At 47.8% G+C, this 23784-nt stretch overlaps 2 protein-coding genes across 8 annotated transcripts in view; one reads left to right on the top strand and one right to left on the bottom strand.

The window, feature by feature from the left end:
* Positions 1–2922, top strand: part of BFAR (bifunctional apoptosis regulator) — a 31823-nt gene extending 28901 nt beyond the window's left edge. For all 5 annotated transcript variants that reach the window (XM_005906342.3, XM_070363184.1, XM_070363181.1 and 2 more), the window contains one exon: positions 1656–2922. In XM_005906342.3, coding sequence (XP_005906404.1) covers positions 1656–1848 — 193 coding nt within the window. In that variant the 3' untranslated portion in view covers positions 1849–2922. The remainder of the gene's footprint in view (positions 1–1655) is intronic.
* A 1873-nt stretch (positions 2923–4795) lies between these two features.
* On the bottom strand, positions 4796–23527 carry LOC102265754 (group 10 secretory phospholipase A2). Of its 3 annotated transcripts, XM_070363186.1 has the most exons (5): positions 23407–23527; positions 19136–19286; positions 17759–17865; positions 5477–5577; positions 4803–4938 (listed from the first exon to the last, which is right to left on the bottom strand). In XM_070363186.1, the coding sequence occupies exons 1-5, from the start codon at positions 23492–23494 to the stop codon at positions 4873–4875; spliced, it is 513 nt and encodes a 170-aa protein (XP_070219287.1). In that variant the 5' UTR covers positions 23495–23527; the 3' UTR covers positions 4803–4872. The 3 variants fall into 3 exon arrangements, with proteins under 3 accessions (XP_070219288.1, XP_070219287.1, XP_070219286.1); XM_070363187.1 differs by lacking the exon at positions 5477–5577 and having other exon boundaries at positions 4796–4938; XM_070363185.1 differs by having other exon boundaries at positions 4805–5577.
* Between the last annotated feature and the right edge of the window lie 257 nt (positions 23528–23784).

The raw sequence follows: 23784 nt of genomic DNA, 5'->3' as shown, positions 1-23784 counted from the left end.
CGCCTCCGGATGCCTTTTCCCCACGTAATACATCAGATAATTCCTGGAGGGTAGGGTGTACATGAAGGAGTTTAATAACTGAGGAATAAACAAGCGAGAAGAAGAGGGTGCTTTATGGAAAGTAGTGTGGTAGAACATAGAGATCTGAGGAGGAATTCTGTAGGCATGAGTTCTTACCCTGCTCTGCCACCAACTGGGGCAGTAATCATTTCTCTGGATTAATGTGTAAAATGAAAAAGTTGGACTAGACAATCGCTGAGTCAGGACTCTTGGTTGCAAGTGGCAGAAACCAACCTAGGTTGGCTTTCGTACCAAGGGACATGCCCATGATGGCTTCCTGCGTGGCTGGACCCAGACACCCGAACACTGTTCTTAGGGCCAACTGTCTTTCTCCCTCTCACAGCTCTACTCTGTTCACCTCAACAGCTCCTGCGTTCGGGGGCCCTTGATCCCTCCAGGTAGAGACCGACAGCTTAGGAACCCTAGAGGAAAGAGACACTTCTCTCCCTGTAGCACTTGTGAAAGCCTCGGGCTCACATGCCTTTGCCCTGATGGACCCAGCCTGGGTCACAGGCCCCCTGAACCTGTGCAGGGGTTTGTGGACTCCCCTTGTCCAGACACAAGCATTCACTCACCCACCATCCAGGGGCTGGCTTCAGCCCTAGATGGGCCACATGGAAGAGAACAGGGGAGGGAGACACCCCAAAGGCAAACTCAGAAGATGCTTCCAGGAGACAGGATGGTTGCTGGGCAGGCAGACAAAACGTATCAGCACGCCTGCACCCTCTTAGCCTGAAATAGCCCGTGACACGAAGGCTTCTTGGCCTCACCCGTCAGGTGAATAGTGAGAACCTGACAGGAATCTCCGTTATGTATTCAATTCAGTGACTCTGCTTATTCATGCCCAGTTGATTGAAACTCTCCTGTGCCCCTGCTTCTCTGCTGGACAGCACAGATGTGTTGGTCAAGAGAATAGTTTATACCCTGAAGGCCTACAGCCTAGCAGAGAAAATATTATGTTAATATTAAATTAAAGAGGCTTCCCTCGTGGCCCAGTGGTAAAGAATCTGCCCGCCAATGCAGCAGACACTAGTTCAATCCCTGATCCAGGAAGATCCCACATGCCCAGGAGCAGCTAAGCCCGTGGGCCACAACAATTGAGCCTGTGATCTAGACCCCAGGAACCACAACTACTGAAGCCCGTGCGCCCTAAAGCCCGTGCTCTGCAACACCAGAAGCCACTGCAGTGAGAAGCCTGTGCACTGCACAGAGAGGAGCCCATGCTCGCCACAGCTAGAGAAAAGCCCACGCAGCAACGAAGACCCAACACCGCCACAAATAAATAAACAAGTTAGAATATGCTGTGTTATATTAAACACATACGAGTGTGACTTGGTGCAGAAGCGGGTGGAGTTGGGGCAGTGCTGGGAAGGCCTCACCTGAGGGGACCTGGTGACATTTCCCTGAGGAGGCCCCCTCCAGGCTCCGTCCCAGGAGTTGAAGGTGACATGGTCAGGAAAGGTGTGTCTCGGGCACAGGGGACAGGAAGCAGGGTCTCCTGCAGCTCCAGCGGCCAGACTCTGCGGCAGGGAAAGGCCCAGGCAGGGTCTGAGCGCCTTGGTCTCACCTCTCACACGCCTCTCTTCCTTTTGCAGGACCGTGCCTCAGAGGATGTGGAGCCATTTCTGGAAAGTGTCGACACAGGGGCTTTTTGTGGCCATGTTCTGGCCCCTCATCCCTCAGTTTGTTTGCAACTGTCTGTTTTACTGGGCCCTGTACTTTAACCCAATTATTAACATTGATCTCGTGGTCAAGGAAGTCCGACGGCTGGAAACCCAGGTCTTGTGACTGACGCTACCGAGGTTCCAAGGGACCCTCACAGCTTCCCTGCCGGCTGAGCTCTGGGGAGAAGGGGAAGCGGACTTCCTGTTTTCCGCCCCTAGTAAACAAGGTGCTGCTTTGTGCGTCAGAGGCCACAGCCAGGTCCCCTCCCTCGTCCCGTGGCAGCAGGGACTGGTGCCCCAGGGCTTGGCTGACACGGCGGCTGCACCTCCCACCCAGCCGCCTTCCTCACCGGGACGGGAGGCTCAGCCCGTGACGTCTGGCAGGGACTCCGGGTCTTCGGAGGACACACAGTGGGTCACAATCCCCGCTTGCTCTAACCTCAGTGATTGACAAGAGGCTCCCAGGGCGGGTCGGAGCCCAGGGCCAGGCCTGTCCTCAGTCAAGGGTAGGAAAACAGGAGAAGATGTTGTCATAGGCAGAGGCAGTTGCACATAAAAAATAAGGAGGAAAAAACACAATCTCGTTGACGATTCTGTCTTGTATAAGAGTTGCTAGAAGGTTCAGAGTTAAACCTCTGAAAGCAGTCAGTTTGAGGTTAGAATGATGGTGGTTAGACTTGCCACCACTGTTTTCTACTTGGGATCATTGAAAGTTGGGATCTTTTTGCTGGAGTTGTTGAGTGGGATGTCAGGCAGTTTAATCATCAGGCTGAGCTGCTTCCATGCTATGTAAAATTGTTGTTTGGGGGGTTTGCTTTGTTTTTAAGAATGTAATCTATAAAATGCAAGCCAGTCCGTTTGTTTAAGGAAATACCTTGTACATCGACCTCACACTGTATAATCTTTATTGTCCTGCTCTGATGTATAAAACAATGTGTAATTACACCAAGTGCTGTAATTGTAAATATGATTGATTTCCTGCCAGTGTGACAATAGCAGATGTGAAAGGCTATCAATCTGAAGATCGGCCCCATATTTATACAGAAATCAGCTTGCATCCAAAGTGTTTTTTTGCGAGTCTATGAACCATTCATTAACCCTTTGTATCTTTGAAGATTTCCCTCAAACTACATCTGAAAGTTTGAAGAAATGACTTGAAATAAAAATAAAGTTTATATATATATACAGATAAAACTTCCACATAGAGAAAAATTGACTGTTTAGGAAACATGAAGCAAATCTATGTTGACCAGTACAACCTACTGGTCACGCTTACCACACCTGTCCCCACCCCACCCCACAGCCGAGGAGCCACTGAGGAGATCTTAAGTGAAAGGGGAGAGAGTGTTTTCCTTAGCCCTGTGTTTCCTCATCAGGCCCTGTTTCTGCCTGACTTGATACGCCAGAGACACTGCCAGCCCAGTGGATCCAGGAACATTGCAGTGTCTACATCTCCCTGGCCTGGTGCCTCACAAGGTTACTCTTCTCTTTTTTACTTTTTAAAATATTGATCTGTTCAGCTGCCTCGGGTCTTAGTTGCAGTTTGTGGATGCTGTAGTTGTGTGGTGTGTGGATTCAGGAGTTGCGGTGTGCAGGGTTAGTTGCTCCGTGGCATATGGGATCTTAGTTCCCCAATCAGGGATCAGACCCACGTTGCCTGCATTACAAGGTGGGCTCTTAACCACTGGACCACCAGGGAAGTCCCTCTTATTTTAGATGAAGAAATGGAGGCTGGGTAGCACTACTGGAGCAGGGGCCCAGGCCAGACTCCCTGTCCAGTGCTTCTCACCTGTGCCCCTTGGCCTCCCCACACTGTCCTCACCTGCTCCCCAAATCGTGCTTCAGAGATGAGTAATACATGTGCTCCGGGGAGGAGTACAAGGCAGACAGCCAAGCGCAAACAGGAGAGGCGGGGTGCTCCCTGTTTATCGCCTGCGGAGGAACAGGCATAGCAGAGCGAGGGCCACCCTCTCAGAGCAGGCTCAGGTGTCTCCAAATGAGGTGTCTATTTAAAATACTGCACAGACCCTTTAATGCAAGAGTTCCATTTCTACAAATCTCAAGGGATAAAAAGGCGGGAGAGGGTAAAGATTCACAAGCATCCTCGCTACATTAGTTATTGATAAGAATAGGAAATGCTGCTCATGTCAGAAAGCTAGCAGTCTATAAAATAGTATCTAATAACACTTGGAAATGAAGTTTTCACAGCTTTTTTTAAAGACACAGAGAAATGGGAAAAAGCTTATAAAAGTCATACAGTATGGAGTCTCAATTACATTTTTTTTTTAAATCGAGTGAGGTTTTTAAATATTTGTTGATTTGGCCATACCATGAAGTGGATCTTAATTCCCTGATCAGGCATTGAAGCTACGCCCCGTGCAGTGAAAGCACAGAGCCCTAACCACTGGACCACCAGGGAATTGCCTCAATTACATTTTTAGAACATTGCCGACAAGACTGATAGGCAGCACACCAAGATGCTGAATGTGGTTATACTGGACTGTGAGAATTGGAGTGGGTTTTTTCCTTTCTATATTTCTCTTATTTTCTTTTGTTTTTTAGCAATGCTTAGGTACTATTATACTTTGTAATCAGGAAATAAATTTTAACTGTTAAAAGTGGAGTGGGATATGGAAAGAAGACTTGAGCTAAAAACTACTAGACTTGAACTTCACAAGTTTGGGCAGCGTGTGGCTGGCTTTTTATTACCCAGAATCTAGATACATGGTATGTATTTGCTCTTTTTTGACTACCTGCCATCAGAAGCAGGTTAGAAGATAAGGAAGTCCTAGCCCTTTTTCACAAAGGCTGAATGTCAAAAATGGTATCAGACCCAATACAGTCAGAAGCACAGTTGTGGTTTTATTCAACAGGCATGGGACTTTTGACATTAATCAAACTGGAAACCAAACTGGCTCTAGCCCAAGTTCCGGGACAGGAGAGAAAGCAAACACCAGGGTTGCCGCTTTGACACTTGGCCTCAGCTCCCTTCTGCAAAGAACTGAATGAGGCTGTTGACGAGCAAAAAGGAGTTTTATTCCCTTGTGCCAAAACGTTTCAAGTCAGGCTAGTCAGTCACACTCGGGTGAGTAGTTCCCACACAAGAAATGGGGATAGAAGAGGTACTTAATGTTGTACTCTGCTCGGGCTAAGCAGTGAGCAAACTCCTGGTCACACTTGCATATGAGTTCTTGGCATTTGTCCTCCGTTGGTTCTGGAAGAAGTGGAGAAACTGAGGTTAGAACAGGGATTTGCACAGACCTGAAGATAAACACAAGGGAAGCTAGTAAAGCAGGAAACAGGAAAGGTCATAAACTGCATCCGGGTAACACTTTGACAGTTCACCACAGTGATCTCCCTCATCATGACAACTCCCAAGGAAAGTGATATTCAGTCCATTTTACAGAAAACGAAGTTACCAGGGTAATATTTTCAGAGGAAAAGTCCAAAGTCCGTACGCCCTTTTATAAAGCTTCTCTTCTGTAACAGTATTACACTATTGCATTTGAGGATCCAGTTAGACAAGCAGTAGGTGCCTGGGAATCCAGGCTTTTTTTTTTTTTTTTTTTGAGCCCTGCTCTGTGTGATCTTACTATGAACTTTCTGAGCGAAGTCCTCATTTAAAAAGGGGCACTATCCACTTTGCAGGTTTATTATGAAGCCTGGGTAAGAAAGCATATATAAAGTGCCAGGCAGGGGCTTGGCCCTAGGCATGCACACCAACAATGTTGGTTCCACCTGCACTTCCCTACCTTTTCTCTCCAAGTCTCTTTCAGATGCTCCTTCAAGAAAACAGCTTGTTCCCATAGCCAACATAATAGTGGTGAAAAGCTGAACGACTTCCCACTGAAATCTGGAACAAGACAAGGATACCCATTTTCGCCATTCCTATTCAGCATAGTAGTAGAAGTCCTAGCCATAGCAATCAGATAAGAAAAAGAAATAAAGGGTATCCAAATTGGAAGAGAAGAGGTAAAATTGTCATTATATGCAGATGACATGATAACCATATTAAAAAACAGCTTGTTTTAGGTAACAATTGTATATTCCATCTCTTCCTTCCATCTTGGGCCTATTTTATACAGAGATGCAAAGGCTGCCACCCAAAGATAAATCTCCCTCTACCTTGGGAATTTTGCTGCTACAGAATCATTCCTTTGGGTTCGAAAGATTTTGTGATCTTCAAGTTGTATCTATTAATCTAGAAGATATAACAGCTCTGGATACGTCACCTGCCTTTGACTGTGAGTTTTTATTTATTCACAAAATGGGCGGTGGAGGTGAGCGGTGTTGGGGGAGGGCAGGGGACACCCACTATTAAATCCTTCCAAATTTCTTCCACAGGCACAGTAAAGCATGAGCTTGGAGGTAGGCAGCTCAGCCATGGATATAGTTCCTTTGGACACATCACTTCATCCTTCCCAGGCTGCTTCCACAGGGTCCACACGAGGATACTAAAAGTACCTACTTCTAAGGGCTGTTGGGAGAATGAAAAGAGACGAAGTCAGCAAAATGTAGGGCATACAGCAGGTGCTTATGAGCTGTAGCTGACCTCCTTAAACTGCCAGCTAATCTTAAAGATCTCCTCTTAAAATGCACAGGTTCCTTAGAGATCCTAGCAAGATGAAGCATGAGAGTCAGAAAATTCAGCTTCTGTCTCAGGGCAACACTCAGAGAGCTTGGCAGCACCTGGCGTGATGAACAGGGGCAGGGTCGGGGGATGTCAAGCAGGAGGCAGGGGGCCTGAGACCTTCTGACCCTGTAATGAGCTGAGCTGATTAAAGGTGTTTATCAGCATGACTGCACACAGGGTTTCCCAAACTCAGGCTCGTGGCAGCCTCAAGATGATAGCTTTATGTGTGCTCGCTCACTCAGTCTTGTCTGACCCTTTTGTGATCCCATGGACTGTAGCCCACCAGGCTCCTCTATCCATGAGATTTTCCATGCAAGAATACTGGAGTGAGTTGCCATTTTCTTCTCCAAGGGATCTTCCCAACCAAGGTAATCATATTCATGTCTCTTGCATTGCAGGCAGATTCTTTACCACTGAGCCACCAGGGATATCTTTAAATCCCCTTTATTTTTAATAGTCAATTATTAAATAAATTATGATTTAATTATATTAAATAGTATTAAATTGCATTAAATAAATCATCACTGACATAAATGGAAAACCAAAATCTTATACCACAAATATATAAAACTGATTAAGAAAAAAAGCCAGTGAAGATAAAGTTCTAATATCAGAGTCTAGTTAAATGCTGTTACCCACCTGAAGGCTATGAGCCCCTAGAATGGAGTGTCTTAGTTTTAAAAAAGGAAGATTAGTGTAAGAGAGGTTTACCCTCTCTAGCAGTCAGACCATCATGCAAGCGATACTTCCTCCTTGCCTAACTGGAGAAATTAACAAAGGACTGAAAGGGAAAATTCTTCTCACTTAAATTCATTTATTAAGCTTCTCACACTCTGGGAAACTATTGAGAGAGAAGGCAAAACACAAACACCTCCAACTCCAAGAGGCTGTGTTTAAACACCCTGCCTTGGGGATTCGCTGGCGGCCCAGGGGTTAGGACTCCAAACTCACTGCCATGGGCATAGACTGGATCCCTGGTCAGGAGACTAATATCCCAAGCCATGCTGCATGGCCAAAAAAGCAAAACAAAATTTTAAAATACAGAACAAAAAATTGCCTTGGTTATAATTCAGTAAATGGTAACAGAAAAAGTCGAGATGATGGAAGCCTGAGTTAACTGTGCAGTTACGTGAAGGGCTGGCTCTGTGGTCCCCATCTCACCCAGTCCTCTCAGGGCAGGGCCACTGGCACTAGGGGTGTGCAGGGCCCTCTGGGGCTCCTGGGCACAAGGCCTTTGTGCCCCTCACTTCTTTGATTATAGGAAACAGCCTTCCTTCAGCCTCCATGATTTCTCCATGAGTTCCTCCAACTCCTTCCCTGAGTTCCAATAGGCAGAGTCAGTTCAGTTCAGTTCAGTCGCTCAGTCGTGTCCGACTCTTTGCGACCCCATGAATCGCAGCACGCCAGGCCTCCCTGTCCATCACCAACTTCCGGAGTTCACTCAGACTCACATCCATCGAGTCAGTGATGCCACCCAGCCATCTCATCCTCTGTCATCCCCTTCTCCTCCTGCCCCCGATCCCTCCCAGCATCAGAGTCTTTTCCAATGAGTCAACTCTTCGCATGAGGTGGCCAAAGTATTGGAGTTTCAGCTTTAGCATCAGTCCTTCCAAAGAACACCCAGGGCTGATCTCCTTTAGAATGGACTGATTGGATCTCCTTGCAGTCCAAGGGACTCTCAAGAGTCTTCTCCAACACCACAGTTCAAAAGCATCAATTCTTCGGCACTCAGCTTTCTTCACAGTTGACATTCTAGGAATCCGCGAACTAAAATGGACTGGAATGGGTGAATTTAACTCAGATGACCATTATATCTACTACTGCGGGCAGGAATCCCTTAGAAGAAATGGAGTAGCCATCATGGTCAACAAAAGAGTCCGAAATGCAGTACTTGGAGGCAGAGTCAAGCAGTTGTTAACTAGGGAAGGGAAAGGATGGGAGACCAGGGAGAAACAGTCAAGAGCAGCCTTGGGGCAAGGTCCTGTTTTCCTACCAACAGATCCACACAAGAATGTCTTTGGGATATTTTGCAGATACTGAAAGGCTTCCAGGTGGGAGAAGTTACCAGTAGTATGCTGCCCATAAGCGCATAGGCCTCAGGCTAGTTGGACTTGAAGGTTGATGATGTTGACTCCCAGTTACCCCACCACCAACCCACCAGAAGAACATCCTCGAGCTGATCACTCCCTCTTTGGACAATTACTATAAAACTTCTCACTGTCTTCCCAAGTGGGTTTTGAGGGCATAAGCCTGCTCTGTCCCCCGCTTTGCCTGACAAAGCAAAAAACCTATCCTTTTCTACTTTGCCCAAAATTCTGCCTCCAAGATTTGATTCAGCACCCGTGTACAGAGAAGCTGAGCTTTTGGCATCAGCACCCCAACCTTACAGAAGAAAAATCCAGAGAAGAGGTATAGGGACTGATCCCCAGTTCAGCTCTGCCTGATCCCAGGCCTCCTGGCTTGTCTGCCAGAAGGGAATAGGGTGTCAACTCAGGGGACTCATCTGCCCTTACAAATCTAAGTTTTAAGACAGGATTTTTAAATCAATCAATAAATCTGCCTGCACCTGGTCTTAGTTGCGACATGTGGAATCTAGTTTTCTGACAAGGAGTCGAACCCTTGAAGGCGGGAGGAGAAGCGGACGACAGAGGATGAGATGGTTGGATGGCATCACTGACTCAATGGACATGAGTTTTAGGAAACTCCGGGAGATAGTGAAGGACGGGAACCCTGGCGTGCTGCAATTCACTGGGGTTGCAGAGAGTCAGACATGACTTGGTGACTGAACAACAACAATCTATTCTTTTAATAGAGCTTTTTTAAATTACTCAATGTATTTTAATTGGAGGGTAATTACTTTACAATATTGTGATGGTTTTTGCCATTAATGACATGGGAAGCAACTTATATTTAAGAAAACTTAAGGGGTACAAAACACACTGCTATATTTTTTTATGTATTATGCACTCAAAGACAAAACAAGAACAGCACCAGAAAATTAATCAAATGGAGGTCTGGGTAGTGTCAATAGGAGTTTTATTTCCCACAAACCTTTTGTGGGAAAAGTTATAATTTGAAACTTTTCTACTTTGAGCCATACAGTGCTTTCATTGTGGAAAAGTGATCTCAATTAACCAAATGTGAGCAGCCGCTATTTTGAATTTAGTTTACATTACTTATTAGACTTAAAATATCTATACCACTCAGTGATGAAAGGAGGTGGCTTGTGGGGTCTTTGATGGCCCTCCTCCTCCCTAATCTTCACCAGGCCTCCCTTTAGCACCTCCCCAGCTTCTACAATAAATACAATTTACATTGTTTAAATGCCCTTGCAGAGTAAATACTCCTTCAGGACAAGTCCTCCAATCTCCCTTTCAGGCTGCCCGCCAGCCCTTTCTACATATAAATTCTAGTAAGTAGTTAGTCGCTCAGTCATGCCCAACTGTTTGAGACCCCATGGACTGCAGCCCACCAGGCTCCTGTGTCCATGAGATTTTCCAGGCAAGGATACTGGAGTGGGTTGCCATTTCCTTCTCTAGGAGATCTTCCCAACCCAGGGATTGAACCTGGGTCTCCTGCACTGCAGGCAGATTCTTTACTGACTGAGCTACAAGGGAAGTCCATTATGCTAAGGGTGCCTCAAATACACCATCTGACCCTACAATTCTAAGACTCCATGTTGCAAAGGCCTCTCACAGGTGCACAAAGCCTTATGAACAACCACAGTCTCTGCAAAATGAAGTACATTGGTGCCACAGACTGGCCATTCTCAGCTGCGGGCTGTTGTGTCCCCCACGGGGCTTGGGGTAGTGTCTAGAGACATCTTTGGCTGTTCCATGCAGAGGGTAGGGGGTTTGCTACTGGCATCTGGTTGGTAGAGACCAGGGATGTTACTAAACATCTGCAATGCCCAGGATGGCTCCCACACCAGAGATCCAGCCTCAAATGTCCATAGTGTCAAGATGGAGACACTCTGCCACAGGTGATTGTCAGACTTTAAAAGAATGAGGCTGGGGCTTCTCTGGTGGCTCAGTGGTAGAGACTCCATCTGCCAATGCAGGAAACATGGGTTTGATCCCTGGTCTGAGAAGATCCCACAAGCCATGCAGCAACTAAGCCCATGAGCCACAACTATTGAGCCTGAGCTCTAGAGCCCAAGAGCGACCGCTACCGAGCCCACGCACCCTAGAGCCCATGGTCCACAATAAAAGAAGGCACGGCAGTGAGAAGCCTCCACACCGCAACTAGAGAAAGCCCATGCAGTAACAAAGATCCACCACAGCCAAAAATAAATACATAAAATAAATATATATTTAAGAATGAGGCCAACCTAGATGTTCCAAGATGTCCAAGACACAATATTAAGTGGAAAAAAAAAAAAAAAACCATGATGTACATAATGTGATCTGATTTTTGTTCTTTTTAAAAAAAATTATTTATTTTATGTATTTTTGGCTGGCGGGGTCTTCGTTGCTGTGAGTGGATTTTGGTTGTGACGAGCAGGGCTACTCTCGAGTTGCAGCGTGCAGGCTTCTCAGCGCGGTGCCTCTGTGGCGACTCTCGGGCTCTAGAGCACAGGCTCCATAGTTGTGGCACCCGGGTTTAGCTGCTCCAGGGCATATTGGATCTTCCCGGACCAGGGATCGAACCTGCATCCTCTGCATTGGCAAGCAGATTCTTAACCACTGGACCACCAGGGAAGTCCTGATATTTGTTCTTGTTTGTCTGTTTACACATGCATAAATCTGGAGGAAAACAACATGCCAAGCAACAGAAGCTAGTTAACACTGGTGGATGAAGCCTAACTTCCTACATTACAATGATTCTGGGATATTTTGATTTTCCACAACAAACATGGATTAAGTTTGAATCAGAAAAGGCATGTGCATGGATGGACAGACAGATGGATGGACAGATGGAAAGATAGATAAAACTAATACGTAAAAATTGGTAAATGAACCAGCTGGTACCAGAGCCAGCACTGTTACCAGTAAAATTTCCACGGGCCACACCCTTGGAACGTGACCTGGTGGGCTAGGGACTTCTGAGGAAAGAGCCACTGAAGCTCCAAGGTTGCACTGTTCCTGCAGAGTTGGCCAAAGGACAGCTGTCTAAGGACAGGGGGACCGGCACAAACACTCCAGCCATTTCCGCTTCCCTCCCCCGTCCATGGGAGTCCCCCGGCTCCACCTTCCACTACCTCCACTGGTGTCGTCTGTCCAAGGCACTTCTCACCCAGATCCCTGCAACAGCCTCACAGGGGGACCTATTTGCCACCCTTGTTCCCTCCAGCTATATTCCTTGCAGCAACCAGAGTGGAAGATCCCCTGGAGAAGGGAATGGCTACCCATTCCAGTATTCTTATCTGGAGAGTTCCATGGACAGAGGAGCCTGGCAGGCTGTAGTCCATGAGGTCGCAGAGTCGGACATGACTGAGCAACTGACACTTTCATTTTTCATTTTCATGCATAGTACCTCATTGATTTCTTTTCCCACAAGCGCTTATAAAAGCAATTGGTATGGACACTATTTCCTGCTCTCTTTTCCGACCACAGAGCCTTGCTCCTCTGTTTTGCCCATCAGGGAGCCTGACACAGAATAGTTTCTCAATAATGGTTGTTGGGAGAATATAGAAAAAACATACATCATTTCCAATTCTTGTACAAACCCAGCACCAGAGTTTTATTATTCCCATTTTACAGAAAAGGAAAGTGAGGCTTGAGGGATTCAGTAACTTGTCCAAGGCTACAGATCTGGGAAACAGTGTACCAGGATTCCAGCCCAGCATCTCCTGACCCAATGTCTGTCCCTCCACTATGCTCCCCACTTCTCCCTGAGCAAGAAAATCCTTTGAAAAATAAGGCTTGGTCTCACTATTCTATGGCCTCAGAAGCCCAACAGATTCATGTTATTCAAGAATAATAAAAAACTGAAAAGGAAACCTAGCTCCCAAGGGTTAAGTTTAAAATAAAGGCCTGCTGGTAAATATTATTATATGCTTAACATTTTAAAAAAATATATTTGTCAAGCCCATAAATGGAAAATGGGCCACACCTGTAATTAAGCAAACAGCTAAGTTCAGAATATCTCCAAACAGAATAAGAGAATATTTTTAGCCAAAAAAATGCATAATAGATATTTTGGTTCTCTTCATTCGGTTCAGGGAAAGCAGTTCTGTAAATAGGCACAGCCCCACTAGCTGACACACTAATAAGTATTTCACAAATATCATTTTTAGATGTGTGTGTGTGTGTGTGCGCGTGCGCACGCTCAGTTGTATCTGACTCTTTGTGACTCCATGGACTGTAGCCCACTAGGCTCCTCTGTCCATGGGATTCTCCAGGCAAGAATACTGGAGTGGGTTGCCATTCCCTTCTCCAGGGGATCTTCCCCACCGAGGGATCGATCCCACGTCTCTTGCATCTCCTGCATCGGAGGCAGGTTCTTTACCATTTGTGCCACCTGGGAAGCCCTTTCACATGGTTAGGGGCAGCAGAACATGCAGGTTGAAGGGAGAAGAGAAAGGTCTTTAACATATTTTCCACTCGAGGTCCACTTCTCCTCTCCACTCACAATGGAAGGGGGCAGTGTGGGGACAGAGAATACGCCCAGAAGTGGGCTTATCATCACCAGGTTAAGCAAGTCACTTCTTTCCCTGGGCTTCATTTCCCTGCAGCTCTAAGTGAGATGGTTGGATGAGATGATGTCTGGGACATTTTCAGTCCTTGATTGACTGAATTAAGGACTCCATATTAATGTCTCCATATTAATTCAGCTTTGCTCTGTGTCAACTCTTAATGTAGACTAAGAAGACATGGCTAAGAATCTGTGCATATCTAAGAATATCCTTCTATGTAACCCTTAGTATAGCCTCCTTGCCTCTAGAGCAGACCAAGTCTGTAGAAGCTGGGGTTTCAGTGAAAAATCACACCAGACCTTCAGTTCTCTGAGGTGGAGGCAGTGGGGATCAGAGAGAAGTTCAGATAAGGGTGAGGGATGGAGGAGAGAGGAGGGGAGAAAGTAGCAACCTCCATCCAATCTGGATATCACATGATAAACTCTTTCTTTTTCATCTTTGCAACATCCATCTTCCAGGTAAGAAAACAGGCTCAGAGATGACACCAATCTAAGGGCCAAGTGATTTTCAACAAAAGTACCAAGACAATTTAACAGGGACAAAAGAGTCTCTTCACCAAATGGTTCTGGAACAACTGAATATCCATATGCCAAAGAATAAACGTGGACTCCTACCACCCACCATTGACAAAAACCAACTCAAAGTAGATCAATGACCTAAAGTTAAGAGTTCAGTGAAAAAGAATATATAACTGAGTCACTTCACTGTTCAGCAGAAATTAACACAACATTGTAAATCAATAATACTTCAATAAAATGTTAAAAAATAAAAGAGTTCAAACTATAAAACTGTTTGAAGAATATAGGGGTAAATCTTCATGACCTTGGATCTGGTGACAAATTCTTAGATAGGATACCAGAAACGCAATCAACAAAAGACAAAATTGGGACTTCCCTAGTGGTGTGTGGTTAAGAATCTGCCTTCCAAAGCAGGGAGGTGAGCGTGATCCCTGACTGGAGAACTAAGATCCTACATGCTGCAGAGCAACTAAGCCTGCACACCCCAACTAAAGAGACCACGCGCTCTGGAGCCCTAACGCCACAACTACTGAGCCTGGGCATTCCGGAGCCCATGCACCACAGCTGGAGAAGTCCACTTGCCATAACGGAGATGAGTTCAGCCCCAAAATAAAAAAGACAAAATTGATAAATTGGGCTTTATCAAAATTAAAACTTTTGTATACCAAAGACATTATCAAGAAAATAAAAAGGCAACAGAATGATAGGAAATCTTTTGCAAATCACATATATGATAGAGTCCAGTATCCAGAATAAGAAACTCTCACAATTCAACAACAATAGGACAAGCTACTCAATGAGCAGAAGACTTGAATAGACATTTTTCCAAAGAGGGTGGAAAAATGACCAACCAGCACATGAAAAAATGTTCAACATCATTACTCATGAGAAAAAGGCAAGTCAAAATCACAAAGAGATACACTAATTATCTCCACTAAATAATAAATAAAAATAGCAAATGTTGGCAAGGCTGTGGAGAAATACCCTATACATTGATAAGAATGTAAAACAGTGCAGCTCCTATAGCGAAAATTGGTGTGGAAGTGTTAGTCACTCACTCATGTCTGAATCTTTGTGACCCTATGGACGATAGCTCACCAGGCTCCTCTGTCCATGGGATTCTCCAGGCAAGAATATTGGAGTGGATAGCCATTGTCTTCTCCAGTGAATCTTCCTGACCAAAGGATCAAACCCAGATCTCCTGCATTGCAGGCAGATTCTTTACCATCTGAGCCACCAGGGAAGGGTTCCTCAAAAAGTAAAATGGAATTACCAGACGATGCAACAATTCCACTCCTATGTATATGCCCGCAAAGAAATGAAGACATGTATTCAAATAAATATTTGTTCACAAATGTTCACAGCAGTACTATTCCCAGTAGTTAAAAGGTGGGAATGCAACAGGAAGAAAAGGGGCAGGGCACAACTTGTGAAAGAATGACATAACCCAAGGACACAACATAAACCAATTAGAATCAAATGGGCCAAGATGGCAGACAACACTAGACCTTGATCCTCAATCAGCAAGTGTCATGACACATGACACCCAGAGGTGCCATCAGAGTTCCAAGGCACTGTCAAAAGACCAAGGAGTGGGCAGTGGACCAAATCCTGGAACTCTCCACCTCTTCCCAAAAATAGTTGGAATAATCCTCCCACTCATTAGCATGTGAAATTACCCAGCCTATAAAAACCAACCACATCACATTCTGTGGGCCACACTCACCCTCTGTGATGGCCCACACTCTATGGAGTGTGCTTCTCTCTGAATCTGAATAAATCCACTTCTCACCAATCACTTTGTCTCTCACTGAGTTCTTTCTACGATGAGACATCAAGAGCCTGAGCTTCATTAGGTCCTGAAACCAGGTACCATGGGTTTTGGCTGGGTTTGAGTCCCAGCCATGTGAGCTCAGTTGGTAAAGAATCTGCCTGCAATGCAGGAGACCCTGGATTGATTCCTGGGTCGGGAAGATCCCCTAGAGAAGGGATAAGGCCACCCACTCCAGTATTCTTGGGCTTCCCTTGTGGCTCAGCTGGTAAAGAATTTTCCTGCAATGTGGGAGACCTGGGTTCGATTCCTGGATTAGGAAGATCCCCTGGAGAAGGGAATGGCTACCCACTCCAGTATTCTGGCCTGGAGAACTCTATGGACTGTCCATGGAGTTGCAAAGAGTTGGACACAACTGAGCAACTTTCACTTCACTTCACTTCATGTGGGTTCAAGTCCCAATCTGAGGTAAACGGTTTCAGAAACAATACAATGTCCTACAATGAATGAAGGGATAAACAAAATGTATTATATACCTACAATGGAATATTATTCAGTCATAAAAAGGAATGAAGTTCAGATACATGCTACAACATGAATGAACCTTGAAAACATGAGGCTAAGTGAAAGAAGTCAGACACAAAAGGCTTATTGTATGACATCATTTATAGGAAATACCTAGAATAGGTAAATCCATAGAGATTGAAAGCAAATTGGTGGTTGCCAGATGCTGGAAGGAGGAGGAATAGAAGCTGAGCACATGACAGGTACGTGATTTTGGGGGGATGTTGATGAAAATGTTTTGGGAACCCCTGGTGGTCCAATGGTTAACAATCTGCCTGCCAATTGCAGGGGACACATTACTGGTCCAGGAAGATGCCACATGTCATGGAGCTACAAAGCCTGAGTCAAACAACTACTGAGCCCACACGGCCTAGAGCCCTGCTTCACAACAGGAAAACCCACCGCAAGGAGAAGCCTGTGCACAGCTGGAGAGTAGCCCCCACTTGCCGTAACTAGAGAAAGCGCGCACGTCAGAGAAGACCCCACGCATCCAAGAATAAATTAAAAAGAAGACGTTTTGGAAATCGAAGTTATGGTTGGAGGACGTTGTGAATGCATTACATATCACTGAAAGGTACACTTTAAAATGGCTAATTTTAAGTTATGCTCAGCTAAAAGTAAAAAGAAAAAAAAAGTTATGGAGTCTGTTGTCTGTTTCATTTCTAGCTCCTCAGATAACTTGGAGTCTCACTGCCCAAATCCCAGTCTTATCTACATCGTGCCTGTACAATTATTCACATCCTGTTTCTTCCCTTGATCTGGCTTTTTAAATTTGTGTGAACAGAAACTGTAAATGGAAAACACCATCCATCAGAAGATAATCCTAAAAACAAATACTTCATTCCTTTTCTTACTGGTTCGTTTTGAAAACCAGTAAGATTGCCCTGAGGTGCAAAATATTTTTAACCACAGGTTTATTTTTCTTTCAGCTTTACAGGTAGCCAGTCATGTAAAATGTACAGTGGTATCAGGTTATGTTACAATTATCCTCATTAAATACATGCTGCTTGTGGTTAAAGAGAAGTAACAGACAGATAGATGACAGATGGATAGATATGAAGGATTTTTTAAAGCCAGAATTAAATTTAAGAATAGAACTGTTTTTGAATAATGTTATAAGCCAGAAATCTCCTCTCTCTGTTCAAAAGGTTCAGGGAGGGTCCCACAGATGTTTTAGCTAAATTAAAACTGACTCTAACTTCACAAAATTGGAAGGATTAAAAGAAAATTGAAAGAGAAATCACTTTCTCTTGAGGGCGTTCAGGGTTACTCAGAACTGTGTTCATGTCCTTCCCTAAATCCTGGGCTCCATAAAATTGTGCCTGGTCTTGCTCATCGGAGGTTCTGTGTTGGGTCATTTCTTGAACAGACCATTAAGGACATCTATTAGGCATGAAATGCCATGACACTCTCACTTCATCCTCACCACAGGCCAGCTTGATTTCTACCCCATAGTTTACCAGTGAGGAAACTGAGGCCCCAGGAGATCAGGGCTTGGTGACGTCACAGAATCTGAATCACAGACCAAGCTGTCAGCCACAGGCCAGGGTCTGCAAACTCAGACATCCCCTGGGGCCAGCAGTGCTAACACAAAGGGGACCCATTAGACACAAGCATACTCTTTATTCTGATAAGTAAATGGGCTCGCTCACCACTCTCATTTTTCTCAAATCATTCAGCCTTTGGACCTACCTTCTGTTTTCCTAGGTTTGACAGAAAAATTCCTTTTCCTTAACAAAATCAACAGCACAGGAGAAATGAACTATGGTAATTGACCCTTGGCCACAATGTCGGAGAGACAATAGGGCATGGTGGAGACTGGGGCAGATGAGAGAATGGCCCTACCTACAGCGGGAAGCCCCTCTATGTTCCAGCCAGTGGCTGCTGCTGGGTGTCATGTTGGGAACTCACCACACTTGACACTCTGACTGACACAATTCCAGGAGTAGGGCTGCACCTTGGGATTGCAGCCGGAGTTCTCGGCATGTGTATAGCAGCAGTCGTGCGCATGACAGCACCTGTGGATAGCAGACAGACAGACCAAGGGCTGAGTGAGGGCAAGGATGGTCCCTTGGCCATCCTCCTGTGCCATAACTTCAGGAGAATGAAGACCCACAGGGGAGAGCATCTTCTGGTCCAGGCTTTGTTCCTGAGAATCCCTGTCCTGGGAATTAATTCCGCCGACCCCAGTGTGTCTTGGCCTACCCCTATCTCTCCTCCATGCTCAAGTCTGGCCCTTGCCTGCCTCAGTCTCTGAGCCTCTCAGCTCCAGCCATGCTGGTCCCTTCCAGCCATACCTTCCCTGCCTCCTGACTTTGCCCCCAGTCTGCCTCTGCCTGGGAAAACTTCCTGCCCACTCTTCCTGCTTGAGGTCTCAGCCCAAGCACCAGCCCCCAACCCCAGGATGGGGGAGGCAGACAAGTCTCCAGATGCAGTGGGCATGGGCGAGAAAACCTAGGATGCAAGTGATGGGATTCTGGGAGCCAGAGGGGATGCCAGGTCCAGCTAGGCTTCAGAGAAGACTTCCAAGAGGGGGTGATGCCTGGAGGGGCTACATCTGGAAAGATGTGCAGGAACCAGACAACCAGAGTGTGGGAGGAAGGGCAGGGCCCGTGGCAGGAGCCTTGGAGGTACGAGGCTGGATAGAGACCTGTCAGTGACAACTATATCCTCTGAGACCCGGAAGAGACAATCAACGTTTTGCCCCCTGACCACTCTGGAAATGGATGAGTGTCTGTGGGACCCGGTCTGTAAAATAGGGATCACCATCGGATGGCCATGGCTGTGGTGGCAAATGAGAGGAGCCCGTGGCAAGGCCTAAGCCCACAGCCTGGCACAGAACAGGCCCTTCTCAGCCAGCAGCAGAAGGCAGTGATCAGGGGCGTGAATCCAGCCAGGCCGCCTGGGCTCAAATCCCAGCCCCCACCCCTCACTCTGTATGCGGCTCTAGACAAGTTGATCTCTCTGGGCCTCAGTTTCCTTATCTCTGAAATGGGGTTGTTGTGAGAACTCAAAGGGGTTCTCAGGACAGTTCTGGTGCATAATAAGTCTGATCAGTGATGTATGATTTTCTTTTTTTTCAGCTAAAGTAATCACCCTGCCAGACTGGGGGCCAGCTGGCACCAAGGTCTGGCCTCATGGGCATGTTGCCCAGGAGACCCTTTGCCTGCAAGGAGCACCATTTTCTGGGGGCTTCGTATCTAAACCCCAACCTCAGTTTTGGGTATTTCCTCATAAGCCTTAAGCACCCCAGGGGGTGGGGACTTTATGCCCCCAGCATGCACTCACCAGTCTATAGCATCCTGGGGCTGGCCATGGCCCCCCAGACCACAAAAGCAGCCGTATTTCACGTAGACCAAGGCAGGGCGAGGGCCAACACAGTCAATAGTCCCGGCCAGTCCTATGAGCCCACGTCGGTGCACATGTGACCTCTGGGGAGCTGGGCGTGGGGGAGGGGGACAAGAGTTAGAGGCTGCAGGTGGGGGCTGGCCTGGCCTGGGGATAGGCACTAGCCTGAAAAGTGTCTGGATGATTTGTTCAGTCGCTCAGTTGTGTCCGACTCTTTGTGACCACGTGGACTGCAGCACACCAGGCTTCCCTTTCCTTCAGTCTCCTGGAGCTTGTTCAAACTCATGTCCATTGAGTTGATGATGCTATCCAACCACCTCATCCTCTGGATGACTATCTCAGGGTTGAATCCTGCTCTCCTTCTTCCTAGCTGTGTGACCTTGGACCATTCAACCTCTCTGTGCCTTGGTTTCCTCATCTTAAAACAGGGGAATAAGGGGACATCTCTCCCCAGAATGGAATGAGATCATGCATGTAAATTACCAGCACACAATGAGCTCTAACTATTATTATCAATATCTTCAAGGCAGCCATGAAGGAGAAAACAGGTCACAGAGCCACGGCCTCTGAAAAAAAATCATACCTCTAGGCCCTTGCACTGGCTGGTCCCTTTTCCTAGAATGCCCTCATTCTCAATCTTTTGCCAATGTCAACTTCAGACACAGTCGGATTGTGGGTTGTGCGTCTAATGTCTGTCTAGTTGCCCGTCCTGGGCACTGGACATCAGAGATGAACCAAACAGGGTCCCTGCCATCTTCTACAGGGACCTTCCCCACCCCCTCACCACTGCCTTCCAGATTCTTTGCATCACCTCTTATTTTCACTGCCAGAGCACAGATTCCTGCCACACAGGGAGGCCCTGTGACCCCATCCCAGCCATTTCTCTGGATCCTCATGTTGCTGTGGACCATAGCAGAACACAGTTGGTGCGACCGGAACCCCTGCATCTCACATGGGAGAAAGAGGAAGCTCAGATGGGAAGCACGACTCCTACAGTCACGGGGTGGGGTCGGGGAGGCGCGCTTCTGACTCCCAATCCAGTGGTTCCTCCTCACCCAATAGCAGCAGGAGAGGGAGGCCTGGGGTGACAGAGGTAAGGGGCATCAAGGACTCCATTGCTTGCGGTCAGGGGCGGTCAAACCCACTGCGACTGGGCATCAGAGAATCCCAGAGCCACTCCTCCTTCTGGTGAGGTCCAAGAGTCCACTCTGGTGTTTGGTCAAAAACCACAATCAGGGACTTCCCGGGAGGTCTAGTGGCTAAGACACTGTGCTTCCAGCGCAGGGGGAGGGGTTCAATCACTGGTCAGGGAACTAAGATCTCACATGCTGCTCACAGTCAACAAGTAGAAAACACACACACACAATCAGCCACAGCGCGGAGAAGCTATTACTTGAACTTCACCTGGCACGAGGCACCGTGTTCCCCAATCTACAGGCGACATCTGTTGTCAATCTCTTTGTCCTGTGGGCTGCTAGTTTCCCATTCAAAGATGGAGAGATTGAGGCTAGGAGAGGCAAAAGGACCCATCCTAGGTCCCAGAGCAGGTGAATTGCTGAACAGAAACTTATTCCCATATCGGCCTGACTCCTGGGAGCTCACTCTCCACCCATGGCTCCAGGACTGAGAATCCAGAGATTTGTGGATTCCCTTTCACATTTGTAAAATCTAGAACAAGATTTTATCATGCTGACTTTTCTTTGAAGAATCCAGGTCAAAATTCAAATTCAAATTGTTTTGTTGTTGGGTTGGTTTTTTTCCTTTCTTTTTTTTTTTTTTGGTTTTGTTTGGCCGCAAGGCACAGCATGTGGGATCTTAGTTCACTGACCAGGGATTGAACCAGACCCACTGCAATGGAAACTCAGAGTCTTTCTTATCACTGGGAAGCCAGGGAGTCCCCTCAATTTTCTTTTTTCTCAGTGGAAAAAGGAGCATATTCATCTAGGGGATTGTTGCTGCTGCTGCTGCTGCTGCTAAGTTGCTTCAGTCATGTCTGACTCTGTGCGACCCCATAGACGGCAGCCCACCAGGCTCCCCCGTCCCTGGGATTCTCCAGGCAAGAACACTGGAGTAGGTTGCCATTTCCTTCTCCAATGCATGAAAGTGAAAAGTGAAAGTGAAGTCGCTCAGTCATGTCCGACTCTTAGCGACCCCATGGACTGCAGCCCACCAGGCTCCTCCATCCATGGGATTTTCCAGGCAAGAGTACCAGAGTGGGGTGCCATTGCCTTCTCCAATCTAGGGGATTAGAGATAAACTAAATAGAAACAAAATGTAACAACAAGTTTAGAGTTAAAAGCTTTGCCCTCCTCTCTGGATGACCAGCCCTCACCCTCACAGGACTTGCCCAGGTGCCCACATCTCTGCCTGAAATCTCCCCAGGCTCCCAACCCCCTCCAGGTAAAGCTCAGGGTCCTCACTGAGCCAGAGGCCCTGCAGAAGTCCATCCTCTTACCCCTCTGGCACCCTCTCTCAACATGGACCCCACATGGACCCCACTCATCATTTCCTATTCCTCCAATTAAACTTCCCATCACACTGTCACATACACCCTGTATAACAAATGCCCTGACCCCATCCTCACTTAGCTCACTCATCACCTCCTTCTAGAATCTGCCTCCTTGCCATGTGACCACAAGGGACCTTGTCACCCTGTGCTACTCTCTGCTCACAGCAATGACCCTCCAGCCTGGACAGATCTCTGCCCTAGGAGCCCCAGATCCCCTGGCATGAGTGGGCTTTCAGAAAAGGTCCCTTGACCCCTGGATCCACCAAGCCCCATGGAACACTTCCAGTCTAAGCACATCTGGGGACTTCCCCGTGGTCCAGAGGTTTCGATTCTGTGCTTTCACTGCAGGGGGCATGGTTTGATTCCCTGGCTGGGGACTTAAGAATCCACCAAAAACAAATAAATAAAAACTTAAAAAAAAAAAAAAAAAAGCACATCTGAAAAGACCCCCATTCCAAACTCATACCCCAAAGCTGTCCCCAGAGGTCCCCCTACCCTGACTTGACCCTGACTCTGGCATCTCAGGGTCCGGGGCTCAGCCTTAGGGAGAACCCGAGCATGGGTGGATGCCCAGCGCTGGGTTTATAACCAAGGCAAACACTCCCTCTATGCCAACTTAGGTGGGGCAGGTCATTCTGGGGGCTGTTTGCTCTGTCTGCCCACAACAGCCTCTACTGGGAGTGCCAAGGCTGCCCAGGCTTCCTATGGGCCTGAGGGTGTGCATGTGTGTGTGTGTGCATGTGTGTGTGTGCATGTGTGTGTGTGCATGTGTGTGCCCATGTGATTCTGTGTGTGTGTCTGTGTGTGTGCTCATATGGGGCTGTCTCAGTATCCCTGAGTGTGTGTGTGTATGTTCCCCTTCGTGTGTCTTTGCCTGTGTCTGTGTGTGAGCCTGAGGAGGGCATGGCAACTGACTCCAGTGTTCTTGCCTGGAGAATCCCATGGACAGAAGAGCCTGGCGGGCTACAGTCCTTGGGGTCACAAAGAGTTGGACACGACTGAAGTGACTGAGCATGCATGCAGCATGTGTGTGAGGCCATCCGTGAGCCCAACACCTGTGTACGCAGATTTTGCTGGTGGTGTTCTATGCCTGTGTGTCTCTGAGCTTGTGAGGACCACATATTTCCCTGTGGTATCCATGTAAATGGGAGGTTGCCAAGGGGACCTCTCCAAGGGTGATGTCCAGGAGTGGGTGAGAAGGAGACATCACCTTCTCTGGCTTCAGGTAGGGTTAGGCCCCTTCTCCCCCTGTTCCTTCCAACCTCTGGTGTCTCCCTGGTGGTCCCACTGCAGACCAGGGACAGGCGGAGAGAAGGGTGGGTTCACAGGATCCCAAGTCAGGTGATGGGGAGATCTGATCACTGGAGAGGGTGACAGAGGGGATGTTTGGGGAGGACACAGAGCCCCCCTGGAGAAGGTTTCAGGGTCCCTGGAAGGGGTGAATGAGGCAGGGGCTTTGGGGGAAGAGGTGGAGGTGGGGAGGGGGCGACACACGGGACTTCCAGGAAGCCGGGAAGCAATGTGCAGGTGGGCTGCACGAAGGAGGGCTGGGGACTGTAGGGCTCCTGGGTCCCCTGGAAGGGCTGGGGAGTTGGGGTTCTTGCAGGTGGGTGGGGAGGCAGGGTTCCAGGTATCCCGGGGAGGACTGAAGGAGTCCCAGGAAGCCCTGGGTCCTCGGATGGGGGCTCGTCCCTTCACTCACCTGCTCTGAGCCCGGGTTCAGATCCCAGGAGCAGCAGCAGCAACAGCCCTACCTTCGGGCACAAAGGCAGCGGAGCCATCGGACCCATCGGCGGGAGGCAAGTGTGGAGCGGTCTGGCGGGCCACTGCAGTCACCCGGCCGGGGCCGAACCCCCTCCCCACGCCCCGCCCAGCTCCGCCCGACCCCGCCCCGGCCTCAGTCTCCGGAGCGCCCGGGCGGAGCCAGGGGCCGCAGGGGCCGCAGGGGGGGGGAGGCGCCGGCCCGCCATCGCGACCTCTGCGTCTTGGTCATCGGATGGGCGCCCGGCCCCAGGGAGAATCCGCCCGGGCTTAGGGGAGAATTACGGATGAAAGGCGTTTAGCGCGCGTCGGGTCGCGG

Source organism: Bos mutus, chromosome 25 (genome assembly GCF_027580195.1).
Source record: "Bos mutus isolate GX-2022 chromosome 25, NWIPB_WYAK_1.1, whole genome shotgun sequence".
NCBI classification, from domain to species: Eukaryota; Metazoa; Chordata; class Mammalia; order Artiodactyla; family Bovidae; genus Bos; species Bos mutus.
The sequence above is the reverse complement of the archived record's forward strand: the minus strand, read 5'-3'. Positions and strand labels throughout refer to the sequence as shown.